Consider the following 23,001-nt stretch of genomic DNA (forward strand, 5'->3'; position numbering starts at 1 on the left):
ATTCAGAACTCACAAAATGATTTTAACGAATTTGCTCCTTTTTAAATTTTTTGATAACATCTGTCTAATTATGATTTAAATGCACTCTTTTTTAAAAATCCCCCCATAAAAATTGATTAAGAAGAATCTCAAAATTATTATGAATATATTTTAAGATTAATGTAATTATATTATTTATCTATATATAGCAATTATCTCAAAGCATATCCAAAGACTCTTAACACTCACTTTTGAAAAAAAACACTTAATATTATAATAAAAATGATCAAGATGAGCCTCTAAGATTTTCTTCGGGACAACTTTTTTATTAATTTCCAAAATAATTTTCTAATATCAAAATTTTTTGAACTAGAAATTTTATATTAGAAAACTATTTTTAAAATAGTAAGAAAGCTTCTACTTTAAAATTAGCGTAATATTATTATCTGTGCTGTATTTATCTCAAAATAAAGTTAGAACTTAGAAGCTTTTAAGATCCATTCTAATTAATATCTTAAGCAATATATAATTTTTAAAATATTTTCTAGATTTATAAAATATACCCAATGAGCTACCATAAACCAACTGCATCAAACGGCATGGGTACAAAAGTACTCACCACATATAACTCATGATATATATACCAATTGCATGTTACATTTGAATATAACTCGTGATATATATATATGCTTATATATACATATACATGTATATAATCAACCCCAAGCCCAATTCTCCTTTCTCCCCCGCTGCCACCACTATGAACTCCGGTAATGTCACCACCTACTCCACCATCCCCGCCTCCCCGGCTGCAAAACCCACCGCCACCCTGTACGATCATCTCCTCACGGAAACAATCCAGACCGTCGAATTAGCCCTCGCCATCGCCATCTTCATCACCATCCATTCCCTCCGGCAGCGGCGCCGCCAAGGCCTCGTGACGTGGCCTTTCCTCGGCATGCTCCCTTCCCTTATTCTCGGACTTCGCAGCAACATATACGAATGGATCACCGGCGTTCTGGTGGACCGCGGCGGAACCTTCACTTTCCGTGGCCCTTGGTTGACCAATCTCCAGTGCGTCGTTACCGCTGACCCGAGAAACCTGGAGCATCTTCTTAAGTCGAAGTTTTCCAGTTTTCCCAAAGGCCCTTACTTCGCTTCCATCGTTCGTGATCTTCTCGGCGGCGGAATCTTTGCCGCCGATGATGAAACATGGCGGCGACAGAGGAAGACAGCTAGCCTCGCGTTTCACTCATCGGAGTTCAGAGTCATGACGGCGAAGTCTTTGGTTGAGCTTGTCCATGATAGGCTACTGCCGGTGCTTGAAGCCGCCGCCACCGTCGACGCGGTCCTTGACCTTCAGGTACGCAGATCTGTAAGCTTAATTTCTGTTGGACGAAATATAAGAATATTCATTCACAACTCACAAGGATATAAATTTATCTAAATTTCAATGCATATAAAATTATAATATATCAAACTACTGCAAAGTCAAATATAATCAAATAAGATTTAACTTGTTCATATTTGATTTTTTAAATATACGGATTTATCAAGCAACTGATGGTCTACTCTTACAGGACGTGCTTCTCCGGTTAACCTTCGACAACGTGTGCACAATCGCCTTTGGCATCGACCCCGGATGCCTCCGACAAGGTTTGCCGAATATTCCATTCGCGACGGCTTTCGAGGAGGCGACAGAGGGAACGATACAACGATTCGTGATGCCGACAGCGCTGTGGAAGGCAATGAGAATGCTCGATATTGGGAGCGAGAGGAGGCTGAGAAGATCGATTGAAGGGGTCGACGAGTTCGCCTACGAAGTGATACGAAAGAGGAGGGAGGAGGTGAGGTCGGAGGGGGCGGCGGCGAGGTCGGATTTGTTGACGGCGTTTATGAAGGAGAAGGACGAGGAAGGAAGAGGAGAGAGATATTCAGATGAGTTTTTGAGGGATGTATGTGTCAACTTTATATTGGCTGGGAGGGACACGTCATCGGTGGCGCTGACCTGGTTCTTTTGGTTGCTGGAGAGGAATAAGACGGTGGAGGAGAAGATAGTGGAGGAGCTCAAGAGGATAGTGAAAGAGAGAGGGGAAGGAGAAATTGATTGGCCGGAAGTGGTTTTCCAGCCGGCGGAGGTGAAGAAAATGGAGTATTTGCAGGCGGCGATATCGGAGGCGCTCCGGTTATATCCATCAGTGCCTGTGGATCACAAAGAGGTAATTTTTATTTATAATTTATTATTAATTATTTTATTTAATAATTTTTTTTACTGCTGATATTATGTGAAAAAAAAAATATTAATTATTTATGATAGCTAATTTTTCTTATCTAAGATTTATGAAACCAAAATATTAAATTTAATAAAATAAAAAATATATATGAGATTGTGTTTTGTGGAAAATATCGAAATTAAGATGTTATTATTGTAAATGAATATATTTTAATTTTATACAAAGGGTAAATTGATATATTATATAATAAATTATCTTTCTTTTTACTTGTATTATTATGTATTGATAATTCTTTCAATCAATAAAAAATAATATAAATAAAATTAACAAAAACATAAACACTAACTTTTTTAAAAATAGGTAATTTGCATTTTACACATATCTGGCACAATAATATATATAATTTAATATTTATTTTTATAATATTTTAGTATCTCATTCACATCAAAATATGTATTTCACTTTAAGAAATTATTATTAATAATATTTTTATGTATCTTAGAACTTTTATTATATAAGTAAATATTAAATTTTGACGTTAGAATATTTTCAAATATTTAAAAATTAAGTGATATGCCTTTAAAAAATTTAATATTTGAAAAAAAAGACAGAAGTTTTATAAGAAAATAAGGGCTTATTTGGGACAACTTTTGAAAATTGCTTTTTTTGTTACTTTTAAAAATTTTTGTACTGCTAACATTGAAAGCAATACAAAAGTTTTCCCAACTAAAGCTTCCTTTAGAATGACTTTTTTAATGCTTCTTAAAGTACATTTCTACTAGGTTTTTAATGGCTTTTTTAATGATATATGGGATTTTTACTAGGTTTTATTTTTCATCTTTTGGGAAAGCTGGGATACTAACCAATCTTTTAGGTTGTTTAAATATTTGGTATTCCCATCATCCAAATGGATCTAAAATGAAATTTAGTGGATCGCATATCCATTATGATAGTTTTAAGGGGTTTTGATTTTGATTTCTAGTTTGTAATATATTTTTTTTCTTTTAATGCTATTTACATTTCTTCAAAAAAAAGAGTACATTTCTACTACAAATATTTTTATTTTTGTACTAAAAAACTGCTTTAGGTTTCATTTGAGACAACTTTTTAGTTATTTCTAAATAGTTTTATAGTACAATTTTTTTATTAGAAATTTTTGCACTAAAAAATTGCTTGAAAAAGAAGTTAGAAAATTATCCCAAACGAATCCTAAGTATATGCATATTCTTCTTCTTCTTTAATTTATTTTTAATGTTTTCTATGATAATTTTTAGGTTTTATCAAGACTTTTTTTTTTTTTTGCAATACAAATATAATTATCTCTTTGAATAAGAGGAATTGACCTTATAGGATAAAAATAATCATCCACACTTATTAATAAATCCACAGATCTACTTCATGCTAATTAATGTCGTTAGGGTGAAGTTTGACAAAATAATTAGCATTAGGTAGGTGATCACATATCAGACTCTAAAATAATCATCTGCTAATAGAATCACACGATCACCTGACAAGGCTGATTAACCACCTAAAACGTGTCATTTTTTGCGTGATTAGTGTGTTAAAAGACATGTGATTAGAATTTATTAAATAGATTATTTAATTACACTAATTATATACATAGTCTATAATATCTATTAAAAAATGATGAGAAAGTTCACCGAATAAAAAATTTTAAAAGCTAAAATGAAGTATGTATGAACAAAAAATAAAGGAAAGTAAATTACAACTATGTGGGTAAATAAATGGCCTAACACAAAAAATTCAGGTTCAAGCTGGCCTGTTCCAAATTCTGACCTATTGATTGAATTGGTAAGATTCAATTCGACCCGCAAATCCAATTTTGAATCGAAAGTGATCCTTTAAATATTTATTTTTGATTCTTTGTCTTATTGATATAATTGTTTTATTTTTTTTTTCGATTAATATAAACTCTATAAATGACCTGCAATAAAAGATTGGTTTTTTTATCAAAATGGGTTATTGGATAGTGTTTTGAGAATTGTTTTACCAACGGGTTGGTTGGATTCACATTTTTACATGTTTATTAAACGGGTTGAATTTGTGTTGACTGGAATTGGGATCGAGCATAAACACGACTTGTTAATCCGTTTTGATATGCAACTCTCTAACATATTGAGTCTAATATGAGTTGTTCACCAAAACTAGCCAAACACGAGCAACACACAAGGAGCTAGCTCTTTTGACACCCCTTCATTCACCGTGAGAAATCTGAGCAAAATACTCAACAAAAATGTTCTTTTAACATGTTTTCTACATCTTAACCAAGTTAATGTACTGCAACTGCAATTGATCAATAGGTGATTAAAGATGAGGTATTTCCTGATGGAACTGTGCTGAAGAAAGGAACAAAGGTAGTATATTCAATCTACAGCATGGGAAGAATGGAGAGCATATGGGGAAAGGACTGCAGGGATTATAAGCCAGAAAGGTGGCTAAGAGATGGTCGTTTTATGAGCGAATCGGCGTACAAATTCGTCTCCTTTAATGGAGGCCCAAGGCTTTGTTTGGGTAAGGACTTCGCCTACTACCAGATGAAGTTCGTCGCAGCTAATATTCTTCTGCGCTATCATATCAGTGTTGTTAAAGGCCATCCAGTTCTCCCAAAGCTGGCTCTCACCATGTACATGAAGCATGGACTGAAGGTTAAGTTGACAAGGAGACAAGAATGAAATCTATATATATTTATATATTTTAGTGTGCAGGGTACGTAATTCTTTCTATTCTGCATGAATATTTAATTTGTTTACATTTGGTTTTCTAGTAAAGATTGTTATTTCATGTATTAAATAGAGGATTATAAAGATATGTGAACTGGAAAGCTTATTTTTATTGTTTATAATTAGGTTTGCCGCGTTCATATATATATATATATATATATATATATATATATATATATATATATATAATTAAAACCCACTTTGGGGCCTACGTGTTAATATCAAAAAATCGGTTACATAGTCCTTAAAAGGATCCACAGACTCACTAATGCTCGAATGAGCTACAATCAAAAAGTAAAAAAGACCTACGAGTCCGTGGTTCCTTATCCTAATAATACAATTTAAATAAACGTTAGTACTAATGGTGCTGTGAGCAGACGACACCCAAAAAAGGAAGTTCTGAAGATAAGAGTTCAGCATCCACTTTCTGCAAAAAAGAAAAGGCAAAAAAAGAAGCACAAAAAGAACCAACCAGAAAAAAACCTGGATAACAAAGAAGGTAGAACGCGGAGGAGCTGATGATAACCTGCATAGATATCTCCAAAAAACCAATGAGAGCATATGAAATAACACAACGACAGGGAAAAGAAAAAGTGGTCGATGCAGCCATTCAGAAAGCAAGCATCCAGCGACGTAGAGTAGCAGGTCATTGTGCTCGGGCAGCAATAAAAAAGGTTCAAAAAAGTAATAAGAGATCTCCGCTGCATCTCAAAAAACCAAGAAGCCCTACTACAAACCGGTTGAAAGAAACAGAGAAGAATAACCAGATTTGACATAGACCAGTAAGTAGAATGAAAGTAGCCAGAGAACATCCCAAAACAAGCCAAAAAAAATTGAAGCAGTAGATGCTCAGAAACTGCACAATCCGCCAATCCAAAAGAGAAAAAAGGAACGCCAAAGAAAATAACAGGGAACAACACAGCAAACAAGAAATTAACCATACCTAATATAGGGTAAACCAGAATTATCTAACATGATCATACCTTGAAGGAGCGGATGCAAATCAGTAAGATTTAATTATTCATAATGAAAAATATTGCAACCACGCTTAGCTAACCAATCAGCGCAAACATTAGCTTCACGGAAAATGTGAGAGATAACATAATGAAAACTAGACAGAGAAAGCTTAAGCTTTCTAATAAGATAAAAATTCTCAGGATTACCAGGAACCATATTGTTAATAATCTGTATAAGAAGCAAAGCATCAACCTCAATCCAAATAAATCTAATACCTAAATTAGTGCAAATATTCAACCCAAGGAGAAGAGCATGAATCTCCGCAGTAATCGCGGTATTGCAATTAATAGGGGCCGAAAAGGCAGCTAAAACTTTACCAACCTCATCTCTAATAATACCGCCAGCACCAGCAACGTTAGGGCCAAGAGAACCGTCAGTATTAAGCTTAATGTAAGGTGATTTGGGTTTGATCCACTTCACCATCTTATCAACAACAGCAGTGTAAATATCAGCAAAATGAATGCCCAGAGAATTGGCCAAATGAACACAGTTTTTGAAATTCTTCTTAGAAATAAGTTTGTAAGAATGCATTTGAAGAATTTTGTGTTTAACATTAGAAATAATAGTAGTGGCATCCATATCAATACTATTGTGCTTAGCATCATTGCGGGATTTCCAAATAAACCAAACAATAAGAATGGGGATAAGATTTAAAATGTGACCTTTAGAGTTTTGGAACCAAATTTTGATAACAAAAATAAAATCATCATGCGTAGCAAGCAAAGGTCTATTAGCAATATTACCAAAATAACTCCAAACAGTTTGGGCAATGACATCAGACACAAAGAGGTGATCAATCGTCTCAATATCCGAGCAGCAAAGACATTTAGAGGATAGTTGAAAACCTTTCATTTGAAGCCTAAAATCCACAGGAATGTATCCTTTGATACATCTCCAAATTAAAATAGAATAAGATAAAGGAAAGTTCATATGCCAAATAGCCGAGTAAAGAGTAGAACATTCCTTTTTAATTCTGAAATAATTCCAAACATCCTTTAAAATAAAATTTCCAGAATTAGATAGAGAAAATAAAATTAAATCTTTATCTTGCATTTGGAGAGGGACCTCTAAAATTTTATCAACAATGAAGGGAGGAACCACCTCTCTAATTTTAGCAATATCCCACAAGTCATTTTGAAAAAACTGAGAAACTTTAATATTACTAGTAGAATGCGTATTCAGCATAGTGTCAATAGAAGAAGACCCAAGCCAATTGTCTTGCCATAAATAAATATCACCTTTGCCAAGACCCCATTGTATGAACTGTTCAGCCTCCCACTTAATATTACACAGCCTCTTCCAAATAAACGAGTCAGTATTCCTATAAAAGCATAAAGAGGGATGAGTCTTAGGGCAGTATTTAATATTCATGAAACGAGCCCAAAGACTGACGTTAGATCTAAAAGAAAACCATAATTTAAAAGAAAAAGCTTTAGCCGAATCAGTTAAAGATTTGCAACCAAGGCCACCTTCAGACAACACACCACAATTTTTATCCCAAGAGGACTAATGAATGCCTTTATTGTTGAGAGAGGAGCCCCAAAAAAACTTGTTTAAAATCCTCTCAAGCTTGGTACAAATGGAAGTGGAAGGTAATAAGGTATGAAATAGATAAATAGGCATCGAGTTAAGAACAGACTTTATCAGAGTGAGCCTACCACCATAAGATAAAAAATTAGAGGATCAATTGTTAAGCTTCTTCTCAATCTTAGAAAAGATGTTATCAAAAAGATAATTCCTTTTTTTACCTTTATAGATGGGGGTGCGAAGGTACATAATTGGTAAAGCTTTAGGCATAAAACCACATAATCTTTGAATTCTGTTCTGATTGACAGAACTGCTAACAATAAAAGAGCTTTTAGCTTTGTTAATAGATAAACCACTATGATTATAAAAGCTGATCAGGAAGTTCAACAGTAAAGAGATATTGTTAATAGAACCATTAGTGAACAGAATGAAATCATCAGCAAAGCTAAGGTGAGATATAGGTAAACCTCTAATAGTACGATAATTTAAATTAGGATGTCTCAAGTATAAATCATTAAGACCTCTAGAAAGAAATTCCATAGCAATAATGAAGAGAGCAGGAGACATAGTATCACCTTGTCTTAAGCCTTTGGAAGATTTGAAAAAATCATTGTGCTTGCCATTAATAATAACAGAGAAAAAATAGTTTTCAATACTATTTTTGATAAGAGAAATAAAAGATCTGCTAAAACCAAAAAGAGAAAGAACCTCATAGAGGGAAATTCCAGTTAAGGTTGTCTTATGCTTTAGAAACATCAAGCTTAAAAATAACATTGCCACCTTTAATTTTAACATTGATATCATGAGTGATTTCTTGAGCTAACAAAATATTATCAAAAATGCTACGACCTTTCACAAAACCCATTTGATTCAAAGAGATAATTCTAGGCAAAATGTTAATAAGTCTATTCGCAATGATTTTAGAGTTCAACTTGTTGAGAAAAGTACACAAACTGATAGGTCTAAAATCATGCCAGTGATTAGGGCCATCACATTTAGGGATCAGCACAATATAAGTAGAAGAGAAAAATTTAGGGTAGGGGTTACCAGCAAAGAAATCCTCCATAGCATTAATAACATCCTCTTTGATAATATCCCAATTATCTTGAAAGAATTTAGTAGTAAAACCATCAGGTCTAGCCACCGCACTACTATTGAGATCCTTGATAACTCTAAAAATCTCCTCTTCAGAAGGAGTTTGGCAAAGCATATTATTGTCATCCTCAGAAATAATGTTAGGAATAATGTGAGAGTTAGAAATAGGCAAACAAGTAGACGAGCGTTCATATATATATATATATATATGAATTGTTTAAAAAAGCAAACTGTAAGCTGTTAGAAAGTACTTTTCGGCCGTAGGTGTTACCACATATTTATAAGTTTTCTTTTGGATTATTTGAGAGTGTTTTGGACTCATTTGGGATGACTTTCTTACTGTTTCTTAAAGCGGTTTCTTAGTACAAAAAAAATTAATTTTTGCACTAAAAAAATATTTTAAGATGCAGTAAGACAGCCGTCCCAAATGAAGCCTTTGTCATTCATCAAAATACAACACTTATTTTTTTTAATCTCTTCTATTTAAATAATGAGCTACATCGAAATTTCTTGACATCAGAAATTCTAATTTTAAATATTTAATTTAACAAATGATAAAGTATATTAACATTACTTTAGGCCACACTTCCTAGCAAACTCCCATTTTCCCTAAAGCAACCAAGGCATTTTCTTTAATCTTAATACTTCTACATGTCAATGAAACAACATACCTAGGAAAGTATTGGTAAATGGATAAAAAATATTATGTTGAAATGCTATATTTTGTATAGATGCCTTGCCCTCTTTCGTTATCTTTCTTATAAAATGATACTTTATATCTTCTGCACAATATTATTATTTAAAAGTGCACTCACTAACGAACTCTTAGTTGCCCTAAAACAAATGAGTCATTTTTTAATCCTATTACTTCGATATACATATCAAAAAGACCATTTAAACAATATATTTATAAATGGATCATTAATATTCTCTTTGATGTTCTCTTCTTTATCAATACCTTGTCCTTTTTCATAATCTCTCTTACAAAATGAAACTATATATCTATATCTTTGCTTTTTTATAACCTCTGATACCTTTTTTGTTTGATATAGCAACATTATTATATCAAAATAATATTAGAAGTTATTTTGAATTCGAAACAACTCTCAATTCTATAAGAAAATTATAAAGCATAATTACCTCTATAATTGCTTCAGTAGCAGTCACATATTCAAATTCTTTAGTTAAGTCAAATATAAATGATTGTTTTTGTACTTCTTTGAACTATGAGCCCTCCTTTCAAATCAAATTAACATAGTGCAATATATGGATTTACTTTTGTCTTTCTGATTGAAAGTTAGCATTAGTGTATCCATTAGAGATCAAATTTCTTAGGGCATATGCAAGCATATAATCTTTTGTTCTTTTGAGATAATTTTTGTATGTGTTTAATTGCTACATAATGCATCCGGGTTTAGATCGATATCTAATGATTATGCTTAATGATAGAAGCTGGATCTTATACTCTTATCCTGTACCGTTATTATTTACTTCTAAACCTGTACACAACTATATATATTCATCCACTGTACTCTGTAATGTATGTGAAATAATAGTTTTCTATTTCCTTCCTTTCGTTTCTGTCTCTTGCCTTTTCCTGTCTTCTTCTTTCATGGTATCTTGAGCCATTATGGGAGATCAAGAACACGATTCTACCCTCCCACCAGCTTCCTCCACCACGATCGCTACCAACGTCTCGATGGATCTCGTTCTTCCGGCGTCTCTCAAATTTATCATTTCAAACTTCAAGAATCTCATACCCCATCATCTCACAACCGAGAACTATGCCATTTGGAGGATTCAAATCCTTCAAAATCTCTCGGCAAATGGCTACGGTGACTACCTTACCGGCAAGATTCCGCCTCCGATCGACACTTCTTCGGCAGAATATGCTCGTTGGCGTCTCATTGATCGCAACCTGATTTCTGCTCTCTTCTCAACTATCTCACCCGCCCTCTTGCCCTACGTCATCACTTCGACCTCCTCTCAAGAAGTGTGGGTCACTCTAGAACGCCGGCTGCAGTCTTCTTGTCGCTCCCGTGTAATTCAACTCAAAAACGAATTACACCACGTGCAAATGCAAAATCAAACCATGCAACAATATCTCACAAGCATCAAGAACATTGTTGATAATATTGCAGCTGCCAGGTCTAAGATTGATACGGAGGACGTGGTGCTCTACACTCTCAACGGTCTTCCAGCGGCATATAATGCATTCAAGACGGCTATTCGCACCTCTGCTCTTCCAGCCGATCTTGACAACCTATACTCCATGCTTTGCAGCGAGGAGATTCACATTAATCAAGACTTGCATAAACAACAATCTATTGACAACTCGGCCTCTGCTCTCTATGCCTCGTCCGTGAACCAGAACAAGAATCGAAATAAAAGATTTCCCAAGAACCGCTCCTCCAACTCTCGTCCCACTGAACCCAGCGACGTGAACAGCAACAACCAGATCAATCGTCCCACTTGTCAAATCTGTGGCAAGGTTGGACACATCGCTCTAAACTGCTGGCATAGATCTAATTACAAATACGCTCCAACCGTCCAGAACGCTCCCCGTGCTCTGCTCACGCAACCGAACCAATCTCCTTCCCACAACTGGGTGCTCGACTCAGGGGCAACGAATCATCTCACGTATGATAGTCAGAACATTCAGCAACCCGCCAACTACAGCGGATCAGATTCGGTCACTGTCGCTAACGGATCTACTATCCCAATTCACAACTATGGCCAAGGTTTGCTACCTCTTCCCGATTCCGCGCGTAAGCTTCACCTCTGTAATTTATTACATGTGCCTAATCTCACTCATAATCTCCTTTCTGTTTCAAAGTTAACGCAAGATAATTCTATTTCTATAACTTTTTATTCTAACGGCTTTGAAATTAAGGACATTCAGGACCACCGTCTTCTTCTTCGTGGTCATCTCCATAACGGCCTTTATCAGCTTGCCATTCCTCTGGACAGCAACAACAATGCTCTTCAAACAACGCTCAACAACGCCACTAACTGGCATGCCCGTCTCGGGCACCCGAACAGCCAGCTTCTCCAATTTCTTGCTACTCATTTTACAGACTTAAAGAACATTTCTGTTTCTTCTCATTGTAATTCTTGCAAAGTTTCTAAGAGCCAAAAGCTCTCATTTAATAAAAGCAAGACGACCACCTCGCATCCCTTTGAAATCATTCACTCGGATGTATGGGGGCCGTCTCCGACTATTTCTCTATATGGTTTTCGCTATTTTGTTCTGTTCATTGACGATTTCACGCGCTTCACGTGGTTATATTTCATGAACTCTAAACAAGAAACATTTCATAAATTTAAGTTGTTTTGCAGTCTCATTAAAAATCAATTTAATACAGGTTCTCTCCCTCCTACTCCCACTACCTACAAGCAAGCCGCGCCTCATGCTCACTGGAAACAAGCTATGCAGACTGAATACCGTGCCCTTCAACAGCAACACACATGGACCCTTGTCTCACCGCCTCCCAACACTCGCATTCTCGGATGTAAATGGACTTACAAGACCAAACTTTTGCCATCCGGCCAAATTGATCGTCACAAAGCACGTCTCGTTGCTCTAGGATATGAACAAAAATTCGGCGAGAACTACACGGAAACATTTAGCCCTGTGGCTAAAATGACCACAATTCGGATGCTGTTAACTCTTGCAGTCAATCGTCAATGGAACATCCTACAACTCGACGTTACTAATGCATTCCTTCACGGCGATCTACCAGAAGCAATCTACATGCGTCAACCACAGGGGTTTGAAGATCCTCAGCTTCCAAATCACGTCTGTAAACTCAACAAATCCCTGTACGGCCTTAAACAGGCCCCTCGCCAGTGGTTTCAGAAATTCACAGATTTTCTTCTCTCGCGTGGATTCGGGTTCAGTCGTTCCGACCCTTCACTCCTTATTTTCTCCCAAAAACAAATTCAAATTTTCATATTAATCTATGTTGATGACATTCTTGTCACAGGTAACAACAAGGCCAGCATACACACTCTTCTACAGGAACTTAACACCCAATTTGCACTAAAACAGTTAGGCGAAATTTCACTATTCCTTGGCATACGCGTCTCCAAAACAACGGATGGCTACTTCCTTGATCAAGCAAATTACGCTCAAAAGCTCATTCACGAAGCCGGTTTCGACCAATGCAAACCTTCCCCCACTCCGATTGTGCCTTCAACCTCCCGGACCAATCCTGACGATCAACTGTTTGACGATCCGACACTCTATCATCGTCTTGCCGGGGCCCTTCAGTATCTGACGATCACTCGTCCAGATATCGCATTCGCAACAAACCAGGTATGTCAACATATGCACCGACCATCTATGCAGGACTTTCAAAACATCAAACGGATTCTCCGATATATCAAGGGAACGAAACATCATGGCCTACCCATCAAAGTCGGCGGAACTCAACTCTATACCTATACAGATGCGGATTGGGCATCCAACGCCACCGATCGGAAGTCCATTACTGGACATTGCACCTTCATGGGTCCAAATTTAATTTCTTGGTCCGTGAAGAAACAAGTGACCGTAGCCAAGTCTTCGACAGAGGCAGAATACCGCGCTCTATCTGCAGCCACCTCAGAAACACTATGGCTGCGCCGCCTAGCTGCCGAAATGCAACTCACTCCGATCGGACCTTCGGTTATTCACTGTGATAACATCTCTGCCATTGCGATTGCCAAGAACCCGATCTTTCATGCGAGGACCAAACACATTGAAATAGATTACCAGTTCATTAGGCAACACATTTCCGATGGCAATATCAGCATACAGCACATTTCCTCTCACGATCAAGTCGCCGACATTCTGACTAAACCCTTCTCCAGCGCCAGTTTTCACTTTCTTCGATCCAAATTAACCATTCAAGAACCTCATGATCAATTTGAGGGAGGATGATAGAAGCTGGATCTTATACTCTTATCCTGTACCGTTATTATTTACTTCTAAACCTGTACACAACTATATATATTCATCCACTGTACTCTGTAATGTATGTGAAATAATAGTTTTCTATTTCCTTCCTTTCGTTTCTGTCTCTTGCCTTTTCCTGTCTTCTTCTTCTTTCACTTAATGCATGGCATATACACAACATTGTACACATACGCCTACCAAAATTATTGATGCATAAATGACCCCTTTCCTATCCTCTTTCTCTTGTTGTGTCCGAGGACACCAATTTTTAGAACAATAAAACCAATGACGTGAAGGCATATTGCCTCTCCTAGAGTTCTATATCCTAATCTTATAAAAATTCACTCTATATAGGATGCTTGAGATAGTATTAAAAGATTTTTCTTGTTATCTCTTATTTGCTTAATACCACGTACAAAACTTGCCTCTCCCAAATTTTTATTTGGAGTTGATTAGCCAGCCATTTATTCACGTCAAATAAAAATTCTACATTATTCCCAATAGTAGAATATTATCTACAAAAATAATTATAAGAATATCACGATAAGTATTTATAAAAATAAGGTTCAACATAAATCAGTAAGATTCAACTGCTTTATTATACTTTATGTTCCATAATCTTGAAGCTTGTTTAAGTTCATATATATATTTTTATATTATGTAAAATTTTTAGTCTTGATCTTTTATGATAAATCCTTTTGTTGTTGCATAAAAATGCTTTAATAAAAATAGCCATTCAAAAATACTTACTTGACATCCACTTGTTAAATCACATATAATTAAGAATATGTGAAAATTGATAAAAGGATACTTATGAATTCAAGCATGGCTATCCGTATGTCTAGCAAACCTTTATAAGATTCAACTTTTCCAACAACAACCATCTTTTCTCTTATAGTACATTTACTTCTTGTAGGTTTTACTTCATTATAAAGGTCAAATTCCCACATTGTATTAGAGTACATTGAATCTAGTTCAAGTTTTATGGCTTATAATTATTTATTTTTTATTATGATCCGTTAGTGATGTATATGTGTCAGTGGATCATCTTTCCCACCATCTAATATAATAATATATTTTTCTCCATCAAGTTTATACCTAGTGGGCAATCAAAAGTTGTTATGTTGCAAATCGAGCATCTGAGTTTATGATTTTGATGATAACAAATATTATTGATTATATATTTATTTCTCCTAATATGTGTAGAACATATTTATTTATGTGTTGACTAACATTTCAGGTACACAATGCACCATTCTTTGAAAATTCAAGGGTCAAGATTGAGTATAATAGGTTATATTAAATGAGTATAATTTTTATTTATTTATTCTTAATTTATTGAGTCAAATCCTATAAGGGTGTATATTACCCCCCCTGGTGACCGTCCACACACACACAAGAGGTGCAAAAATGATTATAAATATTTTTTGTACATCGTATTTTATGATATGGATCGTACTGTATGATATGGTGTTACAAAAATTAATTAAAATATTTTATTTTTTTCTGAAAAAAATATTTTTGAAATATAACTAATTGTACAGTACGAACACCACATCATACGGATGATTTATTATAATAAGAAAAGCTAGCCTTTCATTAAATTAGGAAAAAATTTAAATTTAAAAAGTTGTTCTAATCATGCAAACCTAATCATTCTATATGATGTTTAAAATATTGCCTAATTAAATCATGTGATTAGTTAATCAAATCTGGTTAATTTTGATATTTTGATCATACTGTACAAACTAGATCATACCGTACGATCAACATAGACGATTTTGGTGGTCCTATGATTCGTCCTGGATGAACTGTATTTTGGTTGAACTAATCGTATTGTACAATCGATCATTCGTACTGATGATCGTACTACACTAATATGCAAATTCTATTGAGATATTTGCAACTTAATTTTTTGATTGTTGATATTCTTGCAACATGTATATTTTTGATAATTTCAAAATATTATTATTTTAATTACAATTTCTCCTAACATATTTTGGAAGTATTATTTTATTGTTTGAGTGTACTGATATTTCAGAAAAATCATACTCCAGATTATTAAAAACTTCAAATCAGATCAAATTAAGGTTTATTATAAATAAAGTCTATATTTTTCATTTTATCGAGTATGAGAGAGTATGGTTGTAATTGAGTAACTTGCACATACACACACTGGGGGAGTGTTTAAAATTATGAACTCATTTTGTACGTGATGATATGCTTAGTTATTTTTCCCTTCGAACAGACAAATGAACTACATGTAATTTTTTTTTTTTTAAAGTACCGATCATACTGTATGAAGCATCCTTTGTATATATGCCATCCATAGTACAAAAATGTGTGGTCTCTTTTCGTCCTGATGAATTCAAAGTTTTTTTAAACTGATTGTATCGTATGATGTCATCATCGTATGTACGTCATCTAGAGTATGAATTAGATGGGTTCCTTTTCATCTCGACAAATTCAAAGTTTTTATGAATTAATCGTACCGTACGATGTCGTCATCATACGTACGTTGTCCAAAGTACGAATTAGATGGGTCCCTTTTCATTCCGACGAATTCAAAGTTCTTTTGAAATGATCATACTGTATGATGTCGTCATCATACGTACGTTGTCTAGAGTATAAATTGGATGGGTCCCTTTTTGTCTCGATGAACTCTAAAATTTTTTAAATAAATCGTACTGTACGATATCGTCATCATACATACGTCATCCAGAGTACAAAAATGTGGGGTCCCTCTTTATCTCGAAGAATATGAATAATTTTCTAATTATTCATACAATACGAACTTGGTTGTACTGGACGATCATCGTGTATGAAGTCATTTCATACATATTCACAATAGATTTGTATGCAATAGTTTTTGAACTGTTTGTACGTATAAACTTATGATCGTATTATACGATCGTACTCACTTAAAATTAAAAATTTTAATTTACTGGACATTTTTTCGTGTCTTTTATATAAAAGATCCTTTAAAATTAACGTAAAAAGTGTTGTTCTTCAAGATTTTTCTAGGGAAAGTAAAAGAGAGTGTGTGGGAGAGTATTTGAGAGAGATTTCTTGTAAGTGGAGTTTGAAGGATTCACAAGATTACTCAAAGGTTAGGATCTCTTTATATTTTTGGTGATCACTCTTTCTTTCTTCTTTCTAGTTGCTCGTGAGAAGATCTTTAAAGAAGATATGATATTCTGATGACACTTGGAGGGTGTGAAAGGATGATGGTTCTCTGCTGATACTTAGAGAGTGTGAACAGATGACGATACTCTGCCAACACTTAGAAGGTGTGAAAGGATGATAGTTCTATGTCCACACTTAGAGAGTGTGAACAGATGACGGTTCTCTGCTGACACTTGGAGAGTGCAAAAAAATAATAGTTCTCTACCGACACTTGGAGAGTGTGAATTGATGATGATTCTCTGTCGATATTTGGAAAGTGTGAAAGGATGACGGTTCTCTGCCGCACCGGAGATTGGTGAAAGAGAGAATTTGTAAAGGCTTCTCCGCCTTACTATGGGGGAAAAAAGGAGAGTCATTTTAGTAAAAGTGTAATACCTAAGAAGGGAGTCTTTAGGGAGTGGATGTAGGTCGTGTTTGACCGAACCACAATAAACTTTTGTGTCTTTTAATTTTTACGCATTTACTTTTTGTAATTTGTTTTACTATGATTAAAAAGATTAATTTATTTTAAAATTAAATTGCCATAGTATTTCAAAATGGTTTTCTATTAAAAATCTAAGAGAAAATTTTAAATTAGCAATTAACCCTATTCTTGGTTAGCCTTGAGACAATATCTTAGGTTTAACAACCTATAAAAAATCAACAAGTGGTATCAGAGCTTTATTTCAAAATTATAAGTTTAGACTACTTTTTAAAAAATGATAATAACTACTTTTGGATACCAAAACACACATGAATGGTATTCGATCACTAGACCTCCATTATTTGATAATATCCCTTTTAATTTTTTGGAAAACGTGCATGTCAACCTTTCTTCAATCGCTTGATTATTGTAAGTGGATTTTAATTCAGGAAGGGAATACTAGGCCAACTAGACTAGTAGATGGAATTAGCGTTGAAACACCTTTTGCTAATTGGGCTATAGAAGAACATGACTTAGCATAACTAAATACAAAATATTTAAATATTTTCTTTTGTGCACTTAAATATGAAGATTAAATATAAGTTTCCACTTGTAAAAGTGGAAAGAACAATTGGGATAGGCTTCGTATTACTTATGAAGGAACTAATGAAGTAAAATAACCTAGATTAAATATCTTGTTATATGACTATGAATTATTTTACATGAAATCTAATGAATCCATCTATAAAATATATATAGGATTTACTCAAATAGTTATTTCTTTGCATGTATTAGGTAGGGAACTAATGAATGCTAAAATGGTTAATAAAATTCTTCATTATTTTCCTACTGCTTATGATGCTAAAATAATTACAATTATAGAGTCTAAGGATTTAAATGTTTACTCAATTGATAATCTTTTTAGATCACTAATTACTTATGAATAAGGAGTGAGTCAAAGGAAGATTGATGCAAGAGAACAGCAAAAGGAGAAGAACATATCATTGAAAATGAATGATTTATAGAGTGATTAATCACAACCTGATAATGAGGATGATATTGCCTTGATGATAAGATAATTCAGGAGTTTTCTTAAAAGGAAGTAGAGGAGACGCTAGTAGTGGAATAAAGGTAAGTTTCACAAAAAAGTTAATGTTTCTAATGATGTGATTTGTTATGAATACAGGAAATCTGGACATATAAAATTAGATTGCCCTAATCTTAAATCCACTCCTAGCAAGGAGAAGATAGAGGAGAAAGCAAATGGGAGAAAGGGCAAGAAGAGATTTCAAAGAGCTTTTTGGGCGGACTCTACTTCGGATTCATTAGAAATAGATAAGGAGGAGGAAGTCATCAACCTATATTTAATGGTTAATAATATTGATCAGTCAGATGAAGAAGATGCATGTGACTTAAGTTATGATGAATTATTTGAATTTTCTGAAAGAATACATACTATATATAGAAAGCATAAGAAAATGCATTCTAGCTAAATGTAAAATTGCAAGAGTTACAAAAAGAGCATGAAATACTTAGAAAAGATCATACACAGATAGAAAAAAACCATATAAGCTTATTTAATGAATTTGATGATTTGAATAAATAAAATGAATTACTGAAATCATTCTATGCTAAATTGGAAAAAGAATTTAAAGATTTTAGGGATGAATCTAAGAATAGAGAGCACTATTTGAAATATGATAATACTGTGTTAGAAAAATTAAAATTTATTTCTTAGAGTGATAGTTAAAGCTCTTGAGGAAAATATGATACCCTCTATACTTGAAAATTTGACTAATCCTATTTTGAGGTAAAAAAATTTAAAACCTAAATTATCAGAGATTGAAAAACTCTTTTCCTGGAGTTAAATATTTTACATGTAGGATGATTGGAAATATATCACACACTTGTATTTTACATAGCAAAACTCATTTAGTGTGGAGAACTAAGATATATAAAATAAGTCATATATATATATATATATATATATATATATAATTTTAATTTGTCAAAAGGAGAACCAAAACTTATTTGGGTTCCCAAGTCTAACATTTGATTATTTTATATCTCATACAAGACCTCATGAGATTATGTGGTATCTGTACAGCGGTTACTCAAAGTATATGACTGAAGATACTACATAATATATATCACTGGAAGCCATGAATGGAGGCAATGTTACACTGGGAGATAATATCACTAAAAAAGTGTTTGGCACATGTATGATCAAAAACATGAATAACTTTTTTATAAAAAATGTTTTACTTGTAGAAGGCTTAAAATATAATTTGTTAAGTATTAATTAGCTATATGATAAAGGGTATAGTGTTAAATTTTTAGTCACTAGCTACATATTAAGCCTAAATAGAAATGATATTTTATATGGAACCAGAGTAAACAATGTTTATATGTTAGATTTGAATTATATTAAAACTCCTATTACTTTTTTGCTTGAAAATAATTTCTGATGAATTATGGTTATGGTATAGAAAACTTTATCATACTAGCATGAAAAATTTTAAAAAATTACCCAAAAGGAACTGGTTAGAGGTATACAAAAACTAGACTTTACTAAGGATCACCTTTGTGATGCATGTCAACTAGGAAAATAGGTGAAGTCCTCATTTCATTCCAATAAGGATTTTAGAACTAGAAAACTATTGGAGATTATTCATATGAATCTTTTTGAACTGGTTAGCACTATAAGTCTAGGAGGGAAGGTATACGAATTTATGATAGTTGATGATTTTTCAAGATTCACATGGGTTAATTTTTTTTTTATAAGAATGAATCATTTAAGGAATTTAGAGATTTTTTGACTTAGATTCAGAGAAAACTAGAGTGTTAAATTTTAAAAATTCAAAATGATCACGGAGGTGAATTTGAAAATGAAACATTTAAGAATGTTTATAAAGAATTTGGAATTAATCATAATTTTTATGCACCTAGGACCCCTCAGCAGAATAGGATAGTCATAATAAAGAATAGATTATTAATTGAAGCCACTAGAGCTATGTTGGCAGAATATTCACTTCCTAAATATTTTTGGACTGAAGCAGTTAGTACTATATGTTATGTTCTGAATAGAGTGAACATTAAATAAAAATTGAATAAAATACCCTATAAGCTTCTTATGGGGAGAACACCTAACTTGTCACATTTACATGTTTTTTGATGTAAGGTGTTCATATATTATAATGGAATTTTTTTTAAGAAAATTTAATCTAAAATTAGATGAAAGATGTTTTTTTGGATACTCTAGTGTTGGAAAATTGTATAGAATATTTAACAAAAAAACTTTGGTACTTGAGGAGACCACACATATTGTATTCGATGAATCTGGCATTTTAGAAGAGCCAAGTTTGAAAGATGATGATATAAAAATAACTCTCAAAGGATTGAGATGATTGATTTGGAAGAAAATTTGGAGAAAGAAAATACTTTTCCTAGAGATTTGAAATTTTTTAAAATCCACCATAAGGAATTAATTTTAGGTGAACCGAATGAGGGTGTTAGGACTATGCATGAACTTAACAAAGAAGTCAATCATTCTATCTTTATTTCAACAATATAACTCACAAATATAAATCTAGCACTTTCGGATGAATTTTGAATTTTAGTAACGCAAGAAGAATTAAATCAATTGGTAAGGAATGATGTTTGGGAATTAATTATGAGGCCAAAGGATCAAAGTGTAGTTAGAATTAAGAGGGTATTTAAAAATAAAATGAATAACACATGGTTGTTGTTAGAAATAAGGCTAGATTGGTGGCTAAGGGCTATAATCAAATTGAAGGGATTGATTCTGAGGAGACATTTTCTCCTGTAATGAGACTTAAAGCAATTAGGGTTTTGTTAGCCTTTGCCTATTTTAGAGGATTTAAATTATATTAAATGGATATTAAAAATATATTTTTGAATTTGGTGATTCAAGAGGATGTTTATATTAAACAACCTCTAAGTTTTGAAAATTCAAAATTTCTAATCATATTTTTAAATTAAAAAAGACATCATATGGATTGAAACATGCACCTAGGACTTAGTATGAAAGGTTAAGCACTTTCCTATTAGAGAGATCTTTTAAAAAAAGAAGTGTGGACACCGCTCTCTTTTTGAAGAAATTAGGAGATGATATACTCATTATTCAAATTTATATTGATGATATCATTTTTGGATATTCTAATAAAAATATTTGTGATAATTTTTCCAAAATAAAGAGTAGTGAATTTGAGATGAGCCTAATGGGAGATCTTAATTATTTTTTAGATTTTAGCATTAAGCAAATTGAGGAAGGGATATTTCTTAGTTAGTCAAAGTATATTAAATACATCCGTAAGAAGTATGAAATGAATAATGCTAAACCAGTTAATACACCTATGAGTTCCTCAATTCAATTGGATAAGGACCCAATGAGAAAATCTATTGATGAAAAGAAATTTAGAAGAATTATTAGATCTTTGTTTTATTTGATAGCTAGCAGACCATATATTATGTTTAGAATTTATTTATGTGCTAGATTTCAAACAGATCCAAAAGAATCATATTTGATAGTAGTAAAAAGAATTTTGAGATATTTCTTAGGAACTCGGAACTTAGGGATTTGGTATTCTAAGTACAACTCTTCATTTTAAATCATTGGATATTTAGATTCATACTTTATAGTTTATAGGATTGATCAAAAGAGTACATCTAGCACTTGTCAATTTATAGAAAACTCTTTAGTTTCTTGGTCCAATAGAAAATAGAATTCCATAGCCCTATCTGTTGAATCTTGAATAGGTTGTTAAACCTATGCTAATGTCCAAATGCTAACCAAGTGGGGAGGGGGGGGGGGGGGGGGGGGGGGGGGGGGGGGGGATGTAAATTGGTAATTTTAAAAATTCTCTTGGATTTAAATTTTTAAAACCAGTTAACAATTCGTAGCAAGTTAATTGAAGTTATTTGAAAGCAAACGTTTTAGCCATGAAATAAAAACTTGTAGTAAGTAAGCAGCGGAAATTTAAATGACACAAAGATTTATAGTGGTTCAGTCAAACACGACCTACATCCACTCCTTGAAGACTCCCTCTTCAGGTATTGCACTATTACCAAAAGTGACTCTCCTTTTGTCGCCACAGTAAGGCAGAGAAGCCTTTACAAAACTCTCTTCCACCAATCCCCAATACGACAGAGAACCATCATCCTTTCACACCCACCAAGTATAGGCAGAGAATCTTTGTCCTTTCACACCCTCTAAGTGTAGGCATAGTACATTCAGTTGTTCATACTCTCCAAGTGTTAACAGAGAATCTTCATCTTTTCATACCCTCCAAGTGTCAGTAGAGAATCATCATCCTTTCACGCTCTCTAAGTATCGATAAAGAACCATCATACTTTCACACCCTCCAAGTATTAGTAAAGAACTGTCGGTTGTTCACACTCTCCAAGTGTCGGTAGAGAATCAAATCTTATCTAAAGATCTTCTTATGAGCAATCTAGAAAGACAAGAAAAAGAGTGATAATCACAATTACAAAGAGATCCTTACCTTTGAATAACCTTGTGAACCCTTCATACTTCAGTTGCAAGAAATCTCTCTCAAATACTCTCTCACACTCTCTTTCAATTTCTCTTAAAAAATCATGAAGACAAGATTTTTTACATCAGTTTTTAATGGACCTTTTATACAAAAGACACAAAAAATCATCCAAAAAACTAAATTTTTCAAATTTGAACGTATATGATCGTACAATACGATCAGATTTCATACGTACGAATAGTTCAAATAATGTTGCATATGAACCTGTTATGAATCGGTATCAAACCATTTCATACCCGATCATCATTTGGTACGAATGAAGTTCGTCCAGTATTAACAGTTAGAAATTTCAAAATTTATCTGT

The 23,001-nt window shown here is 33.5% G+C and overlaps 1 protein-coding gene across 1 annotated transcript; it reads left to right on the forward strand.

Annotated features, from left to right (window-relative positions):
- Positions 1–688: 688 nt before the first annotated feature.
- Positions 689–5,081, forward strand: LOC110109253 (cytochrome P450 86B1). Its single transcript, XM_020840223.2, has 3 exons — positions 689–1,342; positions 1,560–2,198; positions 4,535–5,081. Exons 1-3 carry the CDS (start codon positions 740–742, stop codon positions 4,904–4,906), a joined length of 1,614 nt encoding a protein of 537 aa, XP_020695882.2. The 5' UTR covers positions 689–739; the 3' UTR covers positions 4,907–5,081.
- The last annotated feature ends 17,920 nt before the right edge of the window (positions 5,082–23,001 follow it).

This window comes from Dendrobium catenatum, unplaced genomic scaffold (assembly GCF_001605985.2).
Source record: "Dendrobium catenatum unplaced genomic scaffold, ASM160598v2 fragScaff_scaffold_231, whole genome shotgun sequence".
Lineage (NCBI taxonomy): Eukaryota > Viridiplantae > Streptophyta > Magnoliopsida > Asparagales > Orchidaceae > Dendrobium > Dendrobium catenatum.